General features: G+C 46.3%; 1 protein-coding gene across 1 annotated transcript; it reads left to right on the plus strand.

The window, feature by feature from the left end:
• Positions 1-7,391: 7,391 nt before the first annotated feature.
• LOC8028872 (multidrug resistance-associated protein 1-like) lies at positions 7,392-11,723 on the plus strand. The gene has a single exon (XM_040206818.1). It carries the CDS (start codon positions 7,392-7,394, stop codon positions 11,721-11,723), a length of 4,332 nt encoding a protein of 1,443 aa, XP_040062752.1.
• The last annotated feature ends 7,615 nt before the right edge of the window (positions 11,724-19,338 follow it).

A 19,338-nucleotide genomic window follows, 5' to 3' on the forward strand; every position in this document is an offset into this window, starting at 1 on the left:
GGTATAGATCGAAGTAAGATACCATCGCCAGTGTGCACCTATGTGTCTACCGGGCCTTCCGCGATGTCTTGCGGCCCTGAAGTTGGCTGCTGTAATTGAATCGATATTCGATGGCAGAGATCGTCTGCTCGTTGGGCTTCGAGCAGGCCTTCTCTGCTTATACAAATGCACCCCATGAAAATTCCTCATTCGTGACGGCGACGAGCTCCGCTTGCTCTGCTTGTTTGGGGGGGGGGGGGGGGGGGGGAGGGGGAGGGGGAGAGGGGAGGGGAGGGGAGGGGAGCTCGGGAGACGAGCAGGATTACCTCGGTTGCAGTGCTGCATATTGGGAGAGTTTGGCCAGTGGGTGTGGCGACGAAAGCGCCGGAGAGGAGAAAAGTAAATGAAAGGGAGGAGAGCGCCGAAGGAGCGAGAGAGAAGGAAGGGAGCAGAGAGGAGACGACCGCCATTTTGACGCAACGCTGTCGGAGACTGGTCGGAGAAGAGCACTGCTGAGGCTACGCGTCGTCTGCTACGGGCCGACTTCTTTTTCGCCTGAATAAAAGTTTGTGGCCATACGTCGAGAAAACTTCATTTATTAGCTTCTTAACCCACCGAGGAATAACAGTATATCCTTCTCTTGCCACAGCCAGCGATATAAAAGGAAATTATCGAGATTTAGATGCCGATCCCACGCATTCCGCCGGGAGAATGATCGAAGATGGTGGGAGGAGCCGGTGGGAGCAGCCGTGAGTTCACGTGCATACGCTCATGCCTCTCGCTCTACGCCGCGTGCTGATTGGCTTACTTGGGAGGAGAGCGTTACGGCGGCGAGATCATAGACTGACCAAACTCTCCCCGAATACGGCTCTGCTCGGGTGGAATGAAAGAAATGCCAGTAGGAAGGAGAGCTAGGGAGCGTGCTTCTTTGTCCTAACTTGGGGGCGAAAGATAAGCCACCATGGACACAAAGTCGATGTCTCAGGGACTAAGTCTAGGTCACCGTCGATCTTCTTAAAAAATGCGGAAGTAACTTTTAAGAAGTGTATACAAGTTACTCGCGAAAAGTATCCAAGTTGGAGCACTGGGTACTAACATTTGAAAGTATTTGCAAGATACCAAGTTACTCCCAAAAGTATTTGAGATACAGTAACTTAAGTAGAGTATTTATGTTGCACACAGGTCTGTGTTTAATGCCATGTATGTGAAAAACAGCGCAACGGAGCCATATTTTCATGTACGTCATTGCGAAATGTTTTTGACAATGTGTTACTTTAGGATCTTTCGTAACGTTTGCTCTTATAATCGAGCGCAGAGAAAAAAAAAAGCATCAACTTTTCCCCTCAGAATCTGAAAAAAGAAGGTGTAGCTTTACACCCTTTGTCACACATAATACACCCCAAGACTTCAGTTTGGCGTACAGCGCACTGACATCGATCTGACGGCGCCAACTTTTACGGGGGCTTGATATCGGTGCAGTATAACCTATTAAAGAGCTAAAGCACGTATTAAAGGCTACATAGCACACACACACACACATACACAAACACACACGTACACACGCACGCACACACACGCACGCACGCACGCACGCACTCACACACGCACACACAGGGACTCAAACCGAAAAATATAACGTTTCGGTTACGGTTACGGTTACCGCTTCCTGTTGATAACGGTTTCGTTTCGGTTTTTTACGGTTTTAATTTTTACGGTTTCGGTTACCGGTTACACGTTCATAAAAACCGGTTTATTTCGGTTTTTCCAATAATTTGTCTAATTGAAATGCTTGACAGCCATTTTAGAAAAAACTGTTTAAAGTAGTCTCAGATATCCAATAACGTGAAATACAAGGAACCTAGAAACGTCTTAATACTTCTAATTGGTCAGAAGTTGCACACGTTCCTAGCTCCAACTCTTGTTCACTACATCTACTTACATTATTTAGTTTGATGCCCGAGCATACATGTTACTTCTAGTACTCGGGGATCATCGCGTTCTATATAATAAAAACTAAAATAAACACCACTACTCTGTTGTTTGGCACCATTTATAAACAATTACCCTAAGAAAGTTCCCACTTGATGCTGGAAGAACCATTCGCACTTTCTCGTCGCTACAGTTGATTTCAACCTCATACATGCAGGCGAGTCTTCGCTTCACTGAAGGAAGGAACAGAACTACAGCCATCCACTAGTAAAATACTGCTAAGTGGAATGAAGTAATAAAATTGAGAGCTGGGCTGGGCGGGCCGTGAGGCAAGAAGCCTTCGTGCAGCGAATGGAAAGTCCGCCGTAGTCGGGCGGCCCGTGAAAACTACTTGCCTCACTAAACACTGCCCAGTCGACTTCAGGTGCCTGCTGGGTCGAGTGGACTGGCGGTGTAGGTTTCGTCGCTTTTGACTTGTAGGCAGTGCTACCCAGGTCCGACTGAGAGTCTTCGACGATGCTTTGTTTGTCTGTAGTGTGTTCCTTTGTGTTGGTGTGGTTTTCCTCCTTGCCATCGTACGTATCGAAGGAGCCGTCATCGGCGTGGGGCTCAATGACTGTCGGTCCTGCTGAGCCACTCCAGGATTCGCTCGGTGGCGGTGGTTGTCGAGTCGGGATTCATTGGGTCGTTTTCTTCGATCCAAGATCAAGCTCGGGCACGGTCGGCCGATACGCCAGCCTCGCAAAGAGCATGGGCGAGAATGTCCTCGACAGGAAAAACGCACAGGAGCGTCGAGGAGACGACTGTGCTGTCGATGACGGCACTGGTGGGTTTCGAAGACTCAGCGTAGCTGCCGGACTCAAGATTAGGGGGCCTCTTCGACTTGGTGTCTGGGCGGTAGCTGGTGTGCGCGGGAGTACGAGGCGTGTGGCGTCCGCGTCGACGCTGGTTGGGTAGCTGGTCGGGGAGCTCTCTGAAAACCTCAGACTCGAATCCTCGACGTCTGGGATAGGACTGCCGTCCTACAGTTCCCTCTCGCGACGACGTGGAAGAGTTCCAGTCTATCGAAAATGAGGTGCTGGTGTTCGGGGAGCATGTCATCCCAGTAGAACCGATGGCGGGGGAGATGCCTGATCTCATGGACATCTCTCGTGGAGAAACTTATGGTGTCCTGGGCGAGGTCGCTCAGAATGTCGTAGGCATGACGGACCCTCGCTCCGGCATGGGTGGTGGGGGCTCTATCAGAGGTAGTTGGATTGCGCTGGTGGCTCTGGTAGAAATGATTCTCGTAGAAGCCATACCTCCGGCGGTGGCAGGGGGAGGCCTCCGGCGATGCTGGAAGCGATCTCTCGGCGCGTCTGTGAATGTTCGAGCTCACCGTGCCGACGTTCGAATAGCTCGCGTTCACAGTTTTGCGAGAGAGACTGTTGAGACTGCTGGCCGTGTGGGGCGAGATTGGCCAGGCCATCGACGATTGGAAGCAGGGCAGCTCCCAAGGTTCAGGCGAAGGAGGCAGAAATTGCATCCCATGTCTGTTGGACGAGGGTGGCGCGTTGGCGCGTTTGACGAGGAGGCATCCTTCTCCTCGGCTTTTTCTTTTGTCATGTTGAGAAGCTGAGAGGCGTGGCAGTGCCGGCGACGGTAAAGCCCCTCTATCCTGGGAAAAGTGGCGCCGTTCATTGTTGTTAAATGCTCGAGGCACGTGCGACGCGCTACTTCTGGGAAATTCATGCCGTCTGAAATAGCTAAGTGTTGCTCTGTGCCGCCATGATCTTCCCAAGGGCTGCACGTTGCACGTGCCTTGTGCATCGACGAACATTGCGCTACTTTTGAAACATGAAGGGGCTTTAGGCGGCGGGTGCCACTCGGTTTGAAGAAGGGCCTCGGCGCGGGAAGGAAAAGAAAAAAACTCGGACAGCCTTTTGACGTTTCCTCGCTCCTTCCACCACTCTCAGCCCGAGCATATATATATATATATATATATATATATATATATATATATATATATATATATATATATATATATATATATATATATATATATATATATATATATATATATATATATTGTATATATAATACAAAACGCCAATGTCAAACCCCTGACTTTTTTTTTTCTTTCTGTGTTGTTTCAAAATCGTCACTCGCGACACGTTTCACACTAAATGAACAACATAAACATTATTAATGAACAGCAGGACCAATTAAAGCCCCTTCATGTTTCAAAAGTAGCGCAAAGTGCGTCGATGCACGAGGCACGTGCAACGTGCATCCCTTGGGAAGGTCATGGCGGCACAGCGCAGCACTGAGCTAGATTTCAAACGCCATGTTCTTTCCAGAAGTGGCGCGCTGAACGTGTCTCGCGCGTTTCCACAACAATGAAGGCGCCACTTTTCCCAGGATACAGGGGCTTTAGGGCCCGTTTGCTCGAAGCGCTAACCGCGGCTAAAGTTAGCCGCAGTACCTAGGAGAAGGGATTCTGAGATCATGTGACAGGGATCGGTAGGGATGCGGGAAAACATGGCGGTGCCCCGCAAAGTGAGCGCCGCTCGCTTCGGAACTAATATGTCGTTGTAGCTGCAATATCGCGCGCGTTAGTCAGTAACTAATGGTGCAGGAGGCTTTCGCTTTGCCTTACCTCACTTAAATCGCAAAGTATGAGCAATGACCTCGCCGCATTTTTTAGATAGTATTTCGATTCTGGCCAGTCTTAAGCCTAAATGAACACGATAATTGTCGGCATGCATGGAAACGTCTTTGGAAAGTGGATTGCCTTGACTCAATCGGCCTTGTATTGATAGCACACAAATTTCCCAAGCACCGAGGTGCATGCTACGAGTGTACTTGCAGGCATTGCGCGTGCTGGCGTATGCAGTAGTAATATACCCGTTGCTCTGGGCAGGGGGCGCGAGCGCGTCCGGAAGACTTACGCAAGACGCGACCAAGTTTTGCTGGCTGCATCATCCGTGTGGCGCTGTAACGTTAGATTTTGCACGTGCCACGTTCGAATACAAGCCGCTGTCAGCATCTGTAGATGTGCGGTAACAAAACGTCTAAAAAAAGTTTAAAAAAAGAACAGAATTATGCTGCTTGTGGCCGCAGCGTTCCATTAAACATTCCTTTCATATTTGCTTTCTTTCACAGCTTCCGCGAGCACGTATATTTCACTTTACGTGATAGTGAAGCCGAAGCTACTCGGAAAAGCGCGTCATCCTGACCGATGCTCGCACTGCACGAGCGCGCGTGCTTGGCAGGGACGCGGAAAGCTCGCAGCTCGCTCTTGTAGCCTCTGCTACGCTGGAACTTAGAATGGAACTGAGTAGAAAAAACTCTAGTGGGGAAGCGTATTGATGCATGTTCGAAACGCGAGCCAAATATTCTATTTTGCTCGCCTGCAGCGCTGCTCAAAACTTGTGAGCTACGGGCCTATCGTTCTAAAGGAAAAAAGTCTAAAACAAATTTTGCCTTGCACGCGCGTTCGTCCAGGTCTTATGATGATTATTTACTTCGAATCTTTTATAAGAGGAAGGACAGCGAGCGCGGACCATAGAATTACACTTCCAGCGTTCTTCTCGATGCTTGGGTAATTTAGAAAAAGGTCTGTCGGGGCGGGACGCTGGTCTTCTTTTGTGTACTATTAATATCAGGTCGATTGAGTCAAGGCAATCCGCTTTCCAAAGACGTTGCCATGCCGACACTTATCGCGTTCATGTAGGCTTAGAAAGGCCAGAATCGAAAGACTATGCAACAAATGCCGCGAAGTCATTGCTCGTGCTTTGCGATTTAAGCGAGGTAAGGCAAAGCGAAAGCCTCCTGCACCATTCGTTGCTGACTAACGCGCCCGATAGTGCAGCTACAACGACATATTAGTTACAAAGCGAGCGGCGCTCACGCACCGGAGCGCCGCCATGCTTCCCGGCATCCCAGCCCCCAGTCACGTGATTTCAAACTCCCTCTCCTAGGTACTGCTGCTAACTTTAGCCGCGGTTAGCGCTTCGAGCAAACGGGCCCAGGTTTTCTTTTCCGCCAGCTCTGCATGATGGCCAATTTACCTCGTTTCTTTATACTGGCTACTGCATGTCAGGAACATCGGTGGTTTTGATAGAACCGAGTTGGATGGACATCTGAGAATTCGAACTTATTAGTTAATACACTGAAACCGACACGTACTGAATACATGTAGCGATGTAGGAGGGTGGCAGATTTAGAAATATAGATTTTTTTTTAATTATAAGCTCGACCACTAATTCAATCTGAGTATTCTTAATCCTAAAGTCAGATTGAATGGAAATATGTAACCAGATGCACCACTCGCTGACAGTAACTCTGTCAAATGGCCACAACAATTTAAGATCCCTCCTCCAGGTCATACTTCAGAAAAACTAATAGTTTATTTTTCGGTTAATATTGGTTAAAACCGGTTACCGGTGAATAATTTACGATTCCGGTTCCGGTTACGGTTTTTATAAATATCAAATAACGGTTTCGTTCCGGTTACGGTTACAGAAAAAATTTCGTTCCTAAACGGTTTTCGGTTTCGGTTACGGTTACGGTTTGAGTCCCTGCGCACACACAGACACGCACAGGCACACACCCACCCACGCATTGAGGATTTGCAATAGGGCCAAGAAATACCAGATTACATTTTTGTGGTCACTCACACGTGCATTAGCTATTTTAATAAGCAGTACAACTCTGCTATGAATCAGCTCGTGATAGTTGGTACCGTCAGTTCAACATTAGTGCGCTGTACGTCGAACTGAAGTTTTGGGGTACATTATATGTAAGAGGGGGTGCATTGTCGGAAGTCAATGCACCCCCTGTCACAATATAACAATGCATTGTCGGAAGTCAATATTAGACTGGTTGCTCTCTGCTGCAATTTGCAGCAGCCCACGAGTGCCAGCTGAAGCTCTAGTGTACATTATGATAACTTTATGGGATATGCAAGGACGGTTCGTTGCGTCCATTGCGATCGGACGTAAAATGGAACGGTAGAAAAACGGTTAAATTAGGGAGAGCCCTGAAGTTAAACAAAGTAAAATCTTAACAAAGGACCACACAAGTAGGTAATGTGTTTTCTATTGTCATAAACTTCAACGATCGTTCATGCCGCGTGCCATCGTAACATCCGCAGGCGAAGTGTGTAGATGCAGCGTCTGTTAGTCCAGTGTAGAGGCTTGACATATTTGATGAGCGTGAGGGTAAAAAGGATGTTTACACGTAGCAGAGGTCTAGAATGTGGCGACAACAGTTGCAACAGCCGTTCATTTTGGTTTATCTGTTTTCGCGTTAAAACGGATGCGTTGAAACGCATCTGGGCATCTGCGTTTCTCCGTTTGTTCAGCTTACGAACACATGTTTTTAATGTCGCCAGTGTCGGTGGCACGCGCGTACCTTCAGACTGCAATTTGGCGCATCTGAATTCTTATTTCAAAAAGCTGTTTCGTTCATATTGCTACTCATCACGCGTTTTGAAACTCATGGCTGCTTTCTGCACTTCACCTTTGTGGGACTGGAACTATACGTGGCACTCGGAATACCCTAGGCTGACGCCATGCTTCGAGACTACGGTCCTCGCCTACGCGCCTGCGACTCTGCTCGTGCCGTTCGGCCTCATCTCGTCGCTTCTGGGACGGCGGAAAAAGCACTACGAACCCCTCTCCTGGACTCTGTTAAGTATCTCCCGATTTGCTGCGAGTCTTCTGCTGACCCTCACCTACGCCTTGTCGCTTATGTATAGACTGACCGTAGAGACATCGTCCTCGTCATCGGTGATAGCGGATCTCGTGCAGTGCATCACTTTCGCCATTGCCATGAACACTCAGGAGAATTATCGAAAGAGGGGAATTGGATCTTCGATGTTGCTGTTTTCTTTTTGGTCGGTGACTGCTGTCTGCATGTTTCCCGAATATTCGCGCCACATGTGGGATGTCTTTGTCTCAGAGAGTTATTTTCCCAATGTTTGGAGGTTCTCTGTGATTGCTACAACTTATCCTGTTGTTCTCCTGGAGTTGTTGCTATCCTGCCTGACTGACGCTATGCATGACGTAAAAAGGCCCTACCTTACCGCCCCACCGTTGTCCTTCCTTCTGTTTGGATGGTTGTCAAATCTCGTACTTCAAAAGTCCCAGCGCTCTGTCCAGCTTGAAGATATTTACAACATGCCAGCAGACATGAGGACTGGGCGAAACCACAGTAGGTGGAACGCGCTTTGGATGAAGGAACTGGATTCAGCTGGATACTTACCAGGAGATGGATCATGTAGTGTCTCTAGACCGTTACCTTCCGTGTTCTGGTCACTGTGGAAAACGTACTGGAAGACTGTTTTAATTTCGTGCATCTTAGCTACACTACAAGCCACAACGAAGATAATCCCCGCTTTTCTGTTCTATCTTCTGATGGGTTACATGATCGGGAACGACCCCACGTGGAAAGGGATATTGTACGCCGTCGGTATGATAAGCGCCAACTTTGGGTCGGGCCTGCTTGCTGTCCACGCGAAGAGGACACTCATCTTTGCGGGGCTAAATGCAAAAACTGTCTTGGTGGCAGCCATTTATAGGAAGGTACTTCGGCTTTCCAGCGAGTCACAGAGGGACCACACAATAGGGAAGCTAATCAACTTGATTTCGGTCGACGCTGACCGAATCACCTATCTTTGTTTCAGTTTTGGTCATATGGCCAGTGGGGTGCCCCTAATTGTGATTGCAGTTATTCTTTTGTGGCAGTTCCTTGGAGGGGCCTGTCTCGCCGGGGTTGCTGTCATGCTCATTATAATGATTCTGACGGTACTAGCGTTCTGCGTCGGGAAAAAATACTACATACGTCAAATGCGATTGAAAGACAAACGTCTAAAAAATGTGGCAGAGATGTTGAGCAGCGTGAAAGTTCTCAAGCTTTTCGCCTGGGAAGATGTCTTTATTAGCAAGTGCACATCCTTGCGACTAAGGGAGATGGGCCTGCTCAAGAAATATTCGTATGTTGCTGCGCTTGCTTTTTTTCTCCTTACTTGTTCGTCAACTATGGTTTCTCTAGCGAGCTTCATTACATACGTGTGGATCAGCGATGATCACATCCTTGACCCAAGAACTGCGTTTGTGTCATTTACTCTTTTCAATTATATGCAGGTCCCCATGTTCCTAATTCCAGAGTTTATTTCGAACGCCATTCAGGCGAGCGGTTCAATGATGAGGATTCGGAGATTTTTACTGTCTTCTGAAGTAGAGGACTGTTCAGTTGGTCGACGGCTTGATAAAGACAACGCGGTCTCTGTAAAAAATGCAACGTTTTTCTGGTCGAAGGACAGAACCCCGGCGTTGAGCAGCATTAACCTCACAGTTAAGACCGGTCAATTGGTCGCAGTCGTTGGAACCATAGGATCCGGCAAGTCGTCTTTGCTGTCTGCATTGCTGGGAAACCTTAAGATTAGCTCGGGATCCGTGGATTGCATAGAAAGTGTAGCGTACACCCCTCAATGTGCGTGGATCCGGAACAAGACCATACGAGAAAACGTGCTCTTTACGGCAAAGTACGACACCCAACTGTACGAGATGGTTCTGAAGGCGTGTTGCCTCGAGCCAGACTTGGCGATCCTTCCAGGTGGAGACATGGCGGAAGTTGGCGAAAAGGGAATCAACCTAAGCGGCGGTCAAAAACAGAGGATCAGTCTTGCAAGAGCAGCTTACCAGAAGAAAGACCTTTATCTATTTGACGATCCGCTCAGCGCAGTAGACGCTCATGTCGGAGCCTCCCTTTTCAAGGACGTTATCGGGCCACAAGGAATGCTCAGAGAAACCACACGAATCTTGGTCACCCATAACCTTTCGGTGCTCAGTGAAGTAGACTACATTGTCGTCATGCAGGAAGGGTCGGTTGTTGAGACTGGTACCCTTGAAGAACTCAAACATGAAGGAAGTGTTCTTTCGAAATTGCTAAAAAACGTTACCCAGAAAGTTCCAAAATTTGCGGTTAATGAGAACATGGCTACAAATATAGACTTTGAACCAGACATTGAGGGGGAACCAAAGACCACTCTTGTGGAGGAGGAGGCGGTAGAGGAAGGTTCAGTCAGGCTCCGAGTATTGACAACTTACATACGACACGCTGGGTCCTTGCTGCTGTTGGTGATTTTGTGTTACGCTGCTTACACTGCAATCGGTGTGTTCGTTGGTTTATGGTTAAGCGAATGGACCAATGATTCACTATCGTCAACCAAAACTCAGGACCTATATCTTCGCGCCTACAGGATTGAGGTATCCGTCCTCCTCGTAATTTTCCAGGCCTTCTTTAGTTTTATAGCTGTCGCCTTGCTGTGGAAGGTAGCGCTTTCCTCCTCCACAAGGCTTAACCTGTTGATGCTCATGGGTGTGATGAGGGCGCCTCTTTCATTTTTCGATGTCACCCCCTCTGGACGCCTATTGAACCGCTTCGGCAAGGACGTTGATGAGCTTGATGTCGAGCTTCCAATGTCAGCTCACCTTACTCTTCATTGTTTGTTACTGTTTGCATCATCTGTTGTCCTCATATGCACATACTTTCCGCCCTACGTCCTAATTGTTGTTCCTGTTGCAGTGTGCCTGCTGGTTTTACGTCAAGGGTACGTGGTCCAGTATCGTCACGTAAAAAGGCTGGAGACCGTCGCACGTTCTCTAGTTAACAACCACTTTTCCGAAACACTTGCAGGCTTGAGCAGCGTCCGAAGTTTCGGCGTTCAGGGTATTTTCGTGCGGGAGAACGACGAAAATATTGACAACTTGCACGCCTGTACTGTGTACGGCCGTCTTTGTGAATGCTGGATTGAAGCCTGGACGGAGGTAGCCAATGGAATGCTTCTGTTCTCAATATTGTTGCTCCTTGTTGCCCGCCGCGACACAATGAGCGCGGGAACGGCAGGTCTTCTATTGTCTTACACGATCAATGCTGTATCCGTGTTTATACACTTTATTTTCCATTCGAGCGGACTAGAAGCAAGTTTGATATCAGCCGAACGTTTAGATGAGTACAGGCGTCTGACACCCGAAGGGCCGTGGAAGTCCAAGTTAAGACTGGACCCGCACTGGCCTCGCTCAGGTGCGGTGTCTTTCAGGTCTTTCTCGACTCGGTACCGAGATATCTTGGACTTCGCACTCAAAGAAGTCAACCTAGACATACGTCCTGGTGAGAAGTTGGGGATCGTGGGACGAACGGGTGCCGGCAAATCGACCATAGCACTAAGCCTTTTCCGCATTATTGAAGCAGCGGCCGGAAGTGTTGTAGTAGATGACGTGGACATTGCAGCCATAGGATTACGGGACCTCCGTTCTCGGTTGACAATAATACCACAAGATCCGGTCTTGTTTCGCGGCACTCTGCGGTTCAACCTCGACCCGACCGGGCATCACGAAACTAGCGAGCTCTGGTGGGCACTTAACGAATCTCATCTTGGTGACTTCTTCAGAGAAAATCGTGGTCTGGACTTTGAAGTTGAAGAAAACGGCCTCAACCTTAGCGTGGGACAGAGACAACTGGTGTGTCTCGCGAGGGCTGTTTTGAGGAAGACGAAGATACTCGTGCTCGACGAAGCCACGGCATCGGTGGATATGAACACCGACTTGCTGGTTCAGCAGACACTGAATGATACGATGAGTGGGTGCACTGTCCTGACCATAGCTCATCGTCTTCACACGGTTCTGTCGTCGGACCGCGTCGTCGTGATAGACCAAGGAAGTGTCGTTGAAGTCGGCAGTCCGACAGAACTGCTGACTGATACGACGTCGTCGTTCTACGGAATGGTTCGCGAAGCGGGAGTTGAATTTCACGGCGACAAGGTGTGAGCTTCTGTAGGTCAGATCTTTTGGATGCACTGGGTGTGGGAGTGTCTAGGCGGACCTGACTCTCGTTAAGTGTCATGTATCGCGCATCTTTGTGGCAAGTTCTTGACAAGTGCATCTCCATCACTTATTAAAATGAAATAAAATATTTTGATTCCATTCATATTTAGGTTATCGTTGCACATTCGTGGATGTGTTTTGGTTTCGAATTTTTAAATTTGTCTCTATTTATTTGAAGAATACTGCCGGTATAGCACACAGATACAAATTACAAACTGGACACATTCTATTTTACAACGAATATTAGTTGTCATTATGGCTAGTCACATGTAATTAAAACGATATCTAACTGAATTCGCTAGGAAAACAAAGAAAAAAAAAACAAAGAAAAGAAAAAGGCTATACTCACTGAGAATATGCGAGGCTTCTGCCAGTAGCCATATCACAAGTCCAAGTACACACGAACCTGCGTTTCTGAAGACGATGCCAGGCATGACGTATATAGTAGAGGCGAACACATTTGAAAACAAAAACAAAATGCGCGCAGACGATTAAAATTCCTAGCTCAAAAATACCGCAACTGATAGGTGTGAATAATTATGCCTACCATTGCAGCATACCCTTTTCGAAACGCGCGCAATATACTAGCGTCTGCTTTAATTTTCTGAGTCCTCCTTCGTCTGAGTACGCACTCTGAGGATTTATTGGTCACGACTCCTGCGTCATTGTTCGGCGTGAGCTCGGCTCAGATCCTATTGGTCGCGAATGCTGCGTTAGCATTCGTCGAGGTCTCGGATCCAATCACAGGCATCGTGCCCCCCCCCCCCCCCCCCCAAAAAAAAAAAAAAAAAAAAAAAGAAAGAAAGAAAAAACAGTTTTTGTGAAAACATTTTGTAAGCACCTTCTCGGTCACGTGCGCGTTTTGCATATTGCGCGGTGTTGGCGATTCGGGAGGCTCCCCCCAAAAAAACACTTAATTCTGGCTGGCTACGGGTCTAGAAATATTTAATTACCAATTAGGCATAGCCAGAATTGACAAAAAGTATTAATCACCGAGTATTAGGATCGTTATTTTGAGAAACAAAATCGCAAATGCGTCACATTGCGCAATGACGCTCTGGATTAAATATTGTTTTTCGTCGTACCTATAAAAGATAAGGACTTCAAATATTTTTTTTCGTTTGTTATTGTCTATTTTGTTCATCTTTGCATAACATATTGTGCGGGCTAGTGGGAGAAATGTACAAGTTTTTCTTAAACTGCCCCTGTTTAAGAAAAACTTGTACAGTTGACTAAAGATGCATTACCTTAAAAATCATTAAAAAAGGGCCATCTTTAATAGTATTTTAACTCTTCCAAATTAACGTTTATGATATGTACTAACAGAATTTGCAAAACCATAATGCAATATTTTTCTGGCTTTCAAGTGATAAAGCGAGAAATATGGCCAAATTGAAGCTAACGCGGTTGATAAATGGGGCGTGCACATACCCGTTCTTCACAATTTCATTATTATTAAAAAGCGTAAAAATGCTATCGGGTGGTCAGGAAGAGACAAATTGACAGCACAGAGGGAAAATATCGAATACATTTTAGTACAACGGACCCCAGAACGCCGACGTGCCACAGGGATCGAGAGGCACCACCCTGTAATACCCGTGCCACAAGGGCAACTCAAATGCCATTTAAACGAAATACATTTGAGCGGACGGCCAATCAGCGCGCGACACTCCGGGCGTGGCGCATTCCACGCGCGACAGATTGAGAGCTGATTCACCGATCACACAAATGTCATTCGTTGTAAATGGCATTCGAGTTGCTCGTGTGGCACGGCTATAACATGCTTCGCGGTGCCTGTTTGAATAGCCGGCGTGTAGCGTCTCCGTCTACGCGACGTAAAGGAAGCAACCGGAGCGGCTTTGAAAACAGACCAGCACGCAACCTTGGTGGTAACGTGATAGGAGTTAGGGTGCGGCAGAACCTGAACCTGCGCCGCCTGTGAGCGCCAACAGATGTGCCGCAACAAAAAGCAGCACAACGCGAAAAAAAAAGAAGAGAAAAGAATTGCGAATGACTGAGACTGATAGGATCGCGCCCCCTAATATTTTAAGTTGTCGGTGATGATAATGTGCCTCTCTGTCTGACATACTCACCGACGGAGCATCCGATCAGAATGGCAGTCGTTCTCAGGAGTCCCACTTCCCTTTTGAGGCTCGTGCCCCGATTGGTCGAGCCGGGGTTCAATCTGACGTCATTTGATGTTCCGCAGTTAGCCGCGAGGGTTCGGGAGTCGCTCCGCATGCTGCTAGTTTTGAGGCGTCGATTGATATCGGAAAAAAGAAAAAAAAAAGTGTTTCGAAGCGGTCGTGTTACTTCCTGAGAAAGAATCGAGGCCATAATGGTCTCGGCCTTCAAACAGCCTTAAAGCCGCGCCCACACACTGCTCACACGTACCATACAAAAGGCACGGCGCTCGCTGCCGACGTTATGACAGAATCATCTGCAGAGACACCTCAGACATAAGCATTTTAGAGCGCAGCTCTTAGGCGCCCGTTTCCGGCTTGAGCGGCGTCGCCGTCGACGTAACCGCGCGATGACGATGACGTCATCAGTAACGTCACTGGTGATGTCACGTGTGACGGCATCAGTGACGATGACGATGACGATGACGATGACGATGACGCTAAATTCCCCGCTAAATCCAGCGGAAAAATTTTCCCGCTTAATTTAGCGGAAAACATTTCCCCGCTAAATCTAGTGGAAAAAATTCCCGGCTAAAGCTAGGGGCAAACATTGCCCCACTAAATTTACACGCGATGCTCTCGCCAAAGACGTGCATTTTCTGCGACTTGCGTTAGGCACACGTCGATCCACACCGATGTTAGTAGTGGGGGACTTTCCACCTTCTCCCCTCAGTACCTTTTCCCTTCTCCTTCTCAAGAGCTGCGCTCTAATTGGGCGTTACAGGAGATTGTAAACGGCTTTCATTTTTGTTTCATGCATACGTGTGCTTCCAGCATGTTTGCTGACTGTTCGAGCAGAACCAAAAAAAGTTAATCGTAATGTGAACAAAAGGTAAGGGCACAAACGAGGTGGTGGTGGTCAAACATTTCGAAAAAAAAAAAACCGAGACTGGGACAATAAGGAACGGACAAACACAAAGTCTCAAACACAGCTGAATTTTATTTGACAACGAAGGGTGCTTATATAGGCGTCAAATCCTACACAAATCAAAAGAGACGAAGGAAAGAGAGGGAGAAACCTACACTAAACAAAAGAGACGAAAGAAAGAGAGAGAACTGGGGAAACCCGTGCCACAAGCAGTACAAAAAAAAGTATTACAAAAGAACTGAGAAGTGGTGATATCGTTTATACAAAAACAAAAGCAAAGTAGAAGGTCTAAAGTGCATTAGTCCCCAAGAAACCCCAACACTATAACAGGAAGTCGTTTATACAAAAACACAGTAGAAGGACTAAAGTGCATTAGTCCCCAAGAAACTCCAACACTATAACAGGAAGGACGCAACGAACAAACGACCAGGAAACAATAAAGCGAAACGACTTAAAATCGGACAAAGGCCTCAACAGAACAATTGACAAGGGGTCTAGGCCAACGCGTCGAAGGGCAACTCGTCGAAGGGCAGTTCGTCGAATAGGCCAATTCGTAATAGGGCAACTTGTCGAGGGGCTGTTTGTCGAAGAGGCCTTTTTGTCGCCACTCGTCGAGGAGGCTGGTTACTCGATATTCATCTAAACGCGCCATTTTGCATCTCCGTTTGAGCAAAGATACATCAGACTTTCACCATTTCTAACATACGTTATGCTCGCGTATGAATATTTTTCTATATAAATAAAAAAAGTCAAAAGGAAGAATAGTAAAAACGAAAACTTTAAGAATACACATGAACGCACACCATTACAGATTTCACCCTTTTACAGTCCGATGTTAAAAGCGACTGCTCGGAGGGTATTCAAAACGTCGCTTTGAACGTACTGCGACTATATATGTTTTCAAGCTTCCCATCGAATCATCGATGGGAAGTTTCATCGAATATCTTTTATATAAAAAGTGTGAAAGATGCTCTTTTATGCACGGATCGAGTGCATTTTCGCGTCATTCACCCATTTCATCGTCAGGTTTTTTAATGTCCAAACTTGTAGTCGTTATAATTTATTTTGATGCAAGTAACCCATGAGGGTATTTGCAGCGATTTTTATGTTTGTTTAGCATATTGTGCTTATCTGTTCACCCCCTCTGTACTACCCGATGAGCCTTGAGGGTATTCTAACAAATAATTAAAACGTCGCACTTTCTGTAGAAGCGCACTCCAACTCACGGAGGCCAGAAGGCGACTTAGGTTTTGCGCAGGCGCAACAACTTTAGCCCTGTGAGCCTCCTAGCTCTGTGAGCCTCTGTGGCTAAGTCTGAAAAATCATAGTTAGCCAGAGAGGGGTTGTTTAAGCTGTTCAATGGAAACCTAAAACAGATTAAGCGGGAAATTGTTAGAATAATGAAGGACAGTCAATTTCCTGCCTTGGTTTCCAAGATGAATGGAACCTCAAACGACACTCTTGGAATCAAGTTTTTCTTGAAGGAACATAAGGTGGACCTTCCTCTTCGAGTTGTGGTGAATGAGAACGGCACTTGGCAAACACTAGTGTCGTCCTTTCTTCAGAAGGACTTGAGTGGTTTAGATGTCGGAAGTCCATTGACCCTACGTTGCTCAGACGACTTAGTGACGAAATTGGAGCCTTTTCATGGTAAGCACTGCACTCTTTTCTCGATGGATATCGAAGACTTATATTATTCGCTAGAACCCAAGACGTTACTTGAACGCGTAGGTCAGTTTCTTGAAAACAATCTTGTTAGATTCCAGTCACATTCTGGGATTGGGGTAGCCGACTTCCTCAGGATTCTTGAACTATGTTTAAAAGCAACTGTGGTTCACAATAATCGAGATTTCATTAAGAAACGTGGAATATGCATAGGTTCGACAGTTGCTCCAATTTTGTCAGAGATTTATTTAAGTTATCTAGATCTAAAGCTCCATGATATGGTCCGGAATCGTTTTCCTAGCGACGTTCTTGTAAGGCGATACGTCGACGACCTTTTGATATGCAGTAGCGATTCTAATTTAGCGGCATCACTTGAAAAGGCTGCTCTTAACAGTTCTCCAGAATTAAAGTTTTCTGTAGATAGACCAGAGGGGGGTAACTTACAATTTTTAGATCTACAGTTGAAACATCCATCCCATTTGTGCTGGGAATATGGCAAGCCAAGTGCAAAACCTCTCCTTCCATTTCACAGTTGTCACTCAAAACGTATAAAGGCTGGCATAGTACGCAATTTGGTCAACAGTGCTCTGAAAAAATCATGTTCCCACTTTATTGAGTCTGCTCTCAACCGCCTGTTTGACCGTTTTAAAGCCGTTGGGTACCCTCAAGATCACGTGTTCAAGCAGTTGTTGTTTCTCATCTCCCTCAAGAAATAGTGCCAAAGTGTTCTTCAACCCACAAAGCGTGTAGTTCTTCCGTTCTTTCACCAGATTTCGCATAATTTTAAATCCATTGGTAATAAGTATGGTATTAGCATGGTTTTCAGCAATGATTACAGACTGAATCGGTTGACTCTGTTTGCTTCCGCCAGAGCAGGGTGCACTAAAAAACACAACGAAAAAGAGGTCAGTTGCGTGTCGGGAGTAGTATACAGGATCCCGTGTGATTGCGGATTATGCTACATAGGACAAACCAAGCGCTGTATAAACGATCGTCTCACCGAACACAAACGTTGTGTCAAAAACAAAGATCCTCATTTGGAAGTATAAAAACATGTTGTTGAATGCAATAATTGTCTACCTAACTGGGACTCAACAACAGTCATCTTATAAGAAAAGGATGATCGGAATCGTTTGATAAAAGAATCTGTAACAACATGAATCATGGGAATGCGGTAAATAAGCCATCCCTCACAATAGATAAAGAACAAAGAAAGTTCCTACAAATTTGATGTCTGCGCGTCTTGTCAATTGTTCTGTTGAGGCCTTTGTCCGATTTTAAGTCATTTCTCTTTATTGTTTCCTGGTCGTTTGTTCGCTGCGTCCTTCCTGTTATAGTGGTGGGGTTTCTTGGGGACTAATGCACTTTATACCTTCTACTTTGTTTTTGTATAAACGACTTCCTGTTATAGTGTTGGGGTTTCTTGGGGGCTAATGCACTTTAGTCCTTCTACTTTTTTTTTTTTTTTTTTGCATAAGCGATCTTACCACTTCTCAGTTCTTTTGTAATACTTTTTTCTTTTTTTTTTTTGTTGTACTGTTGCGGCACGGGTTTCCCCAATTCTCCCTCTCTTTCTTTCGTCTCTTTTGTTTTGCGTAGGTTTCTCCCTCTCTTTCCTTCGTCTCTTTTGATTTGTGTAGGATTTGACGCCTATATAAGCACCCTTCGTTGTCAAATAAAATTCAGCTGTGTTTAAGACTTTGTGTTTGTCCGTCCCTTATTGTCCCAGTCTCGGGGTTTTACCGAAATGTTTAATCGTCATGTCGCTGATTATCTCTGTGCATTTGCTATCACCGGCTAAAACAATCACGCAAAAAAACGCACACACACAAAAAAAAAAAAAAAAAAAAAAAAAAAAAAAAACGCGGGATCGTGGGGCATTTACAATGCTTGACTGGTTCAGTCTGTGATAACAAACGCAGAAATGTGCCGAGCGTCATGACGATGAATCTTTAGGGATACGGCCCATTCGTCACATGTCGATTCGTCATGGGGCAACTGGTAACAGGCCCGTTCGTCACTGCGGAACATTGGTCATAGGGTGATTCGTCACGCTGGCAGTTCGTCACACAATGACTTCAAGATTGTTAAACGTTTTTTTTTCTATCTTGCTTTCTTAGGAAAGTTACGAAAGGGGGCCACTTAATTAAATCCGTACAAGGCTAGTGAGGTAGACTACGGTAAACAAAGGATGTCCCAATGACCCCAAGTTAAGGCAGCATGCAGCCTTCAGCCTGCATGTTGTCTTATCGGGGTCACCTTTCTTACAAAAGAACTTCGAGAACATAAGTTCACAATAAAAAAAAGCCCACCGAACGCGATTATTTTTTTTTTTTTTGTGCCCCGTTTCAGGGCTTATTATGCCGGTTGCCCTCCGATTATAAAAAAAATATCACTCTCGATTTCTAAATGGAGGTAGTTACTACTAAGAAAGGTGGCGATATGCTTCTTCACGAAGGACATTCCTACACTTGCATTAAGTTTTACGAAACTACGTTGTATTGGGCCTGCCGGCGAAGAGGAGTTTGTAAAACTAAAATAGTCACCGATCACGCCAAGACTCGTGTAATCTCTTATTCAGGAGACCATATGCATGCATTTGACAACACCAAGATAAACGTGCTTGGGTTCGCCATCAGATGAAGGAAAAAGCTGGTATGTACCAAAATCTGTTCCTGCTCTTATATTCCCAAAACATGGTCACTAATGTCCTTTATTCCAATGGAAGGCCGTCTAGCACCACACCAAATACTTCTACCTGCGGTTGCCTGTGTCAGTGACGACACTGCTTTGCAGATTCCCGCACCGCCAACACTTCGGCGCGTCATCCGCAAGGAAAGGC

Source organism: Ixodes scapularis, unplaced genomic scaffold, assembly GCF_016920785.2.
Source record: "Ixodes scapularis isolate PalLabHiFi unplaced genomic scaffold, ASM1692078v2 PGA_scaffold4__175_contigs__length_147842914, whole genome shotgun sequence".
Classification (NCBI taxonomy): Eukaryota; Metazoa; Arthropoda; class Arachnida; order Ixodida; family Ixodidae; genus Ixodes; species Ixodes scapularis.

Coding starts and splice junctions, on each gene's coding strand:
- LOC8028872 (XM_040206818.1), top strand. CDS start 7,392: ATGGCTGCTTTCTGCACTTCACCTTTGTGGGACTGGAACTATACGTGG.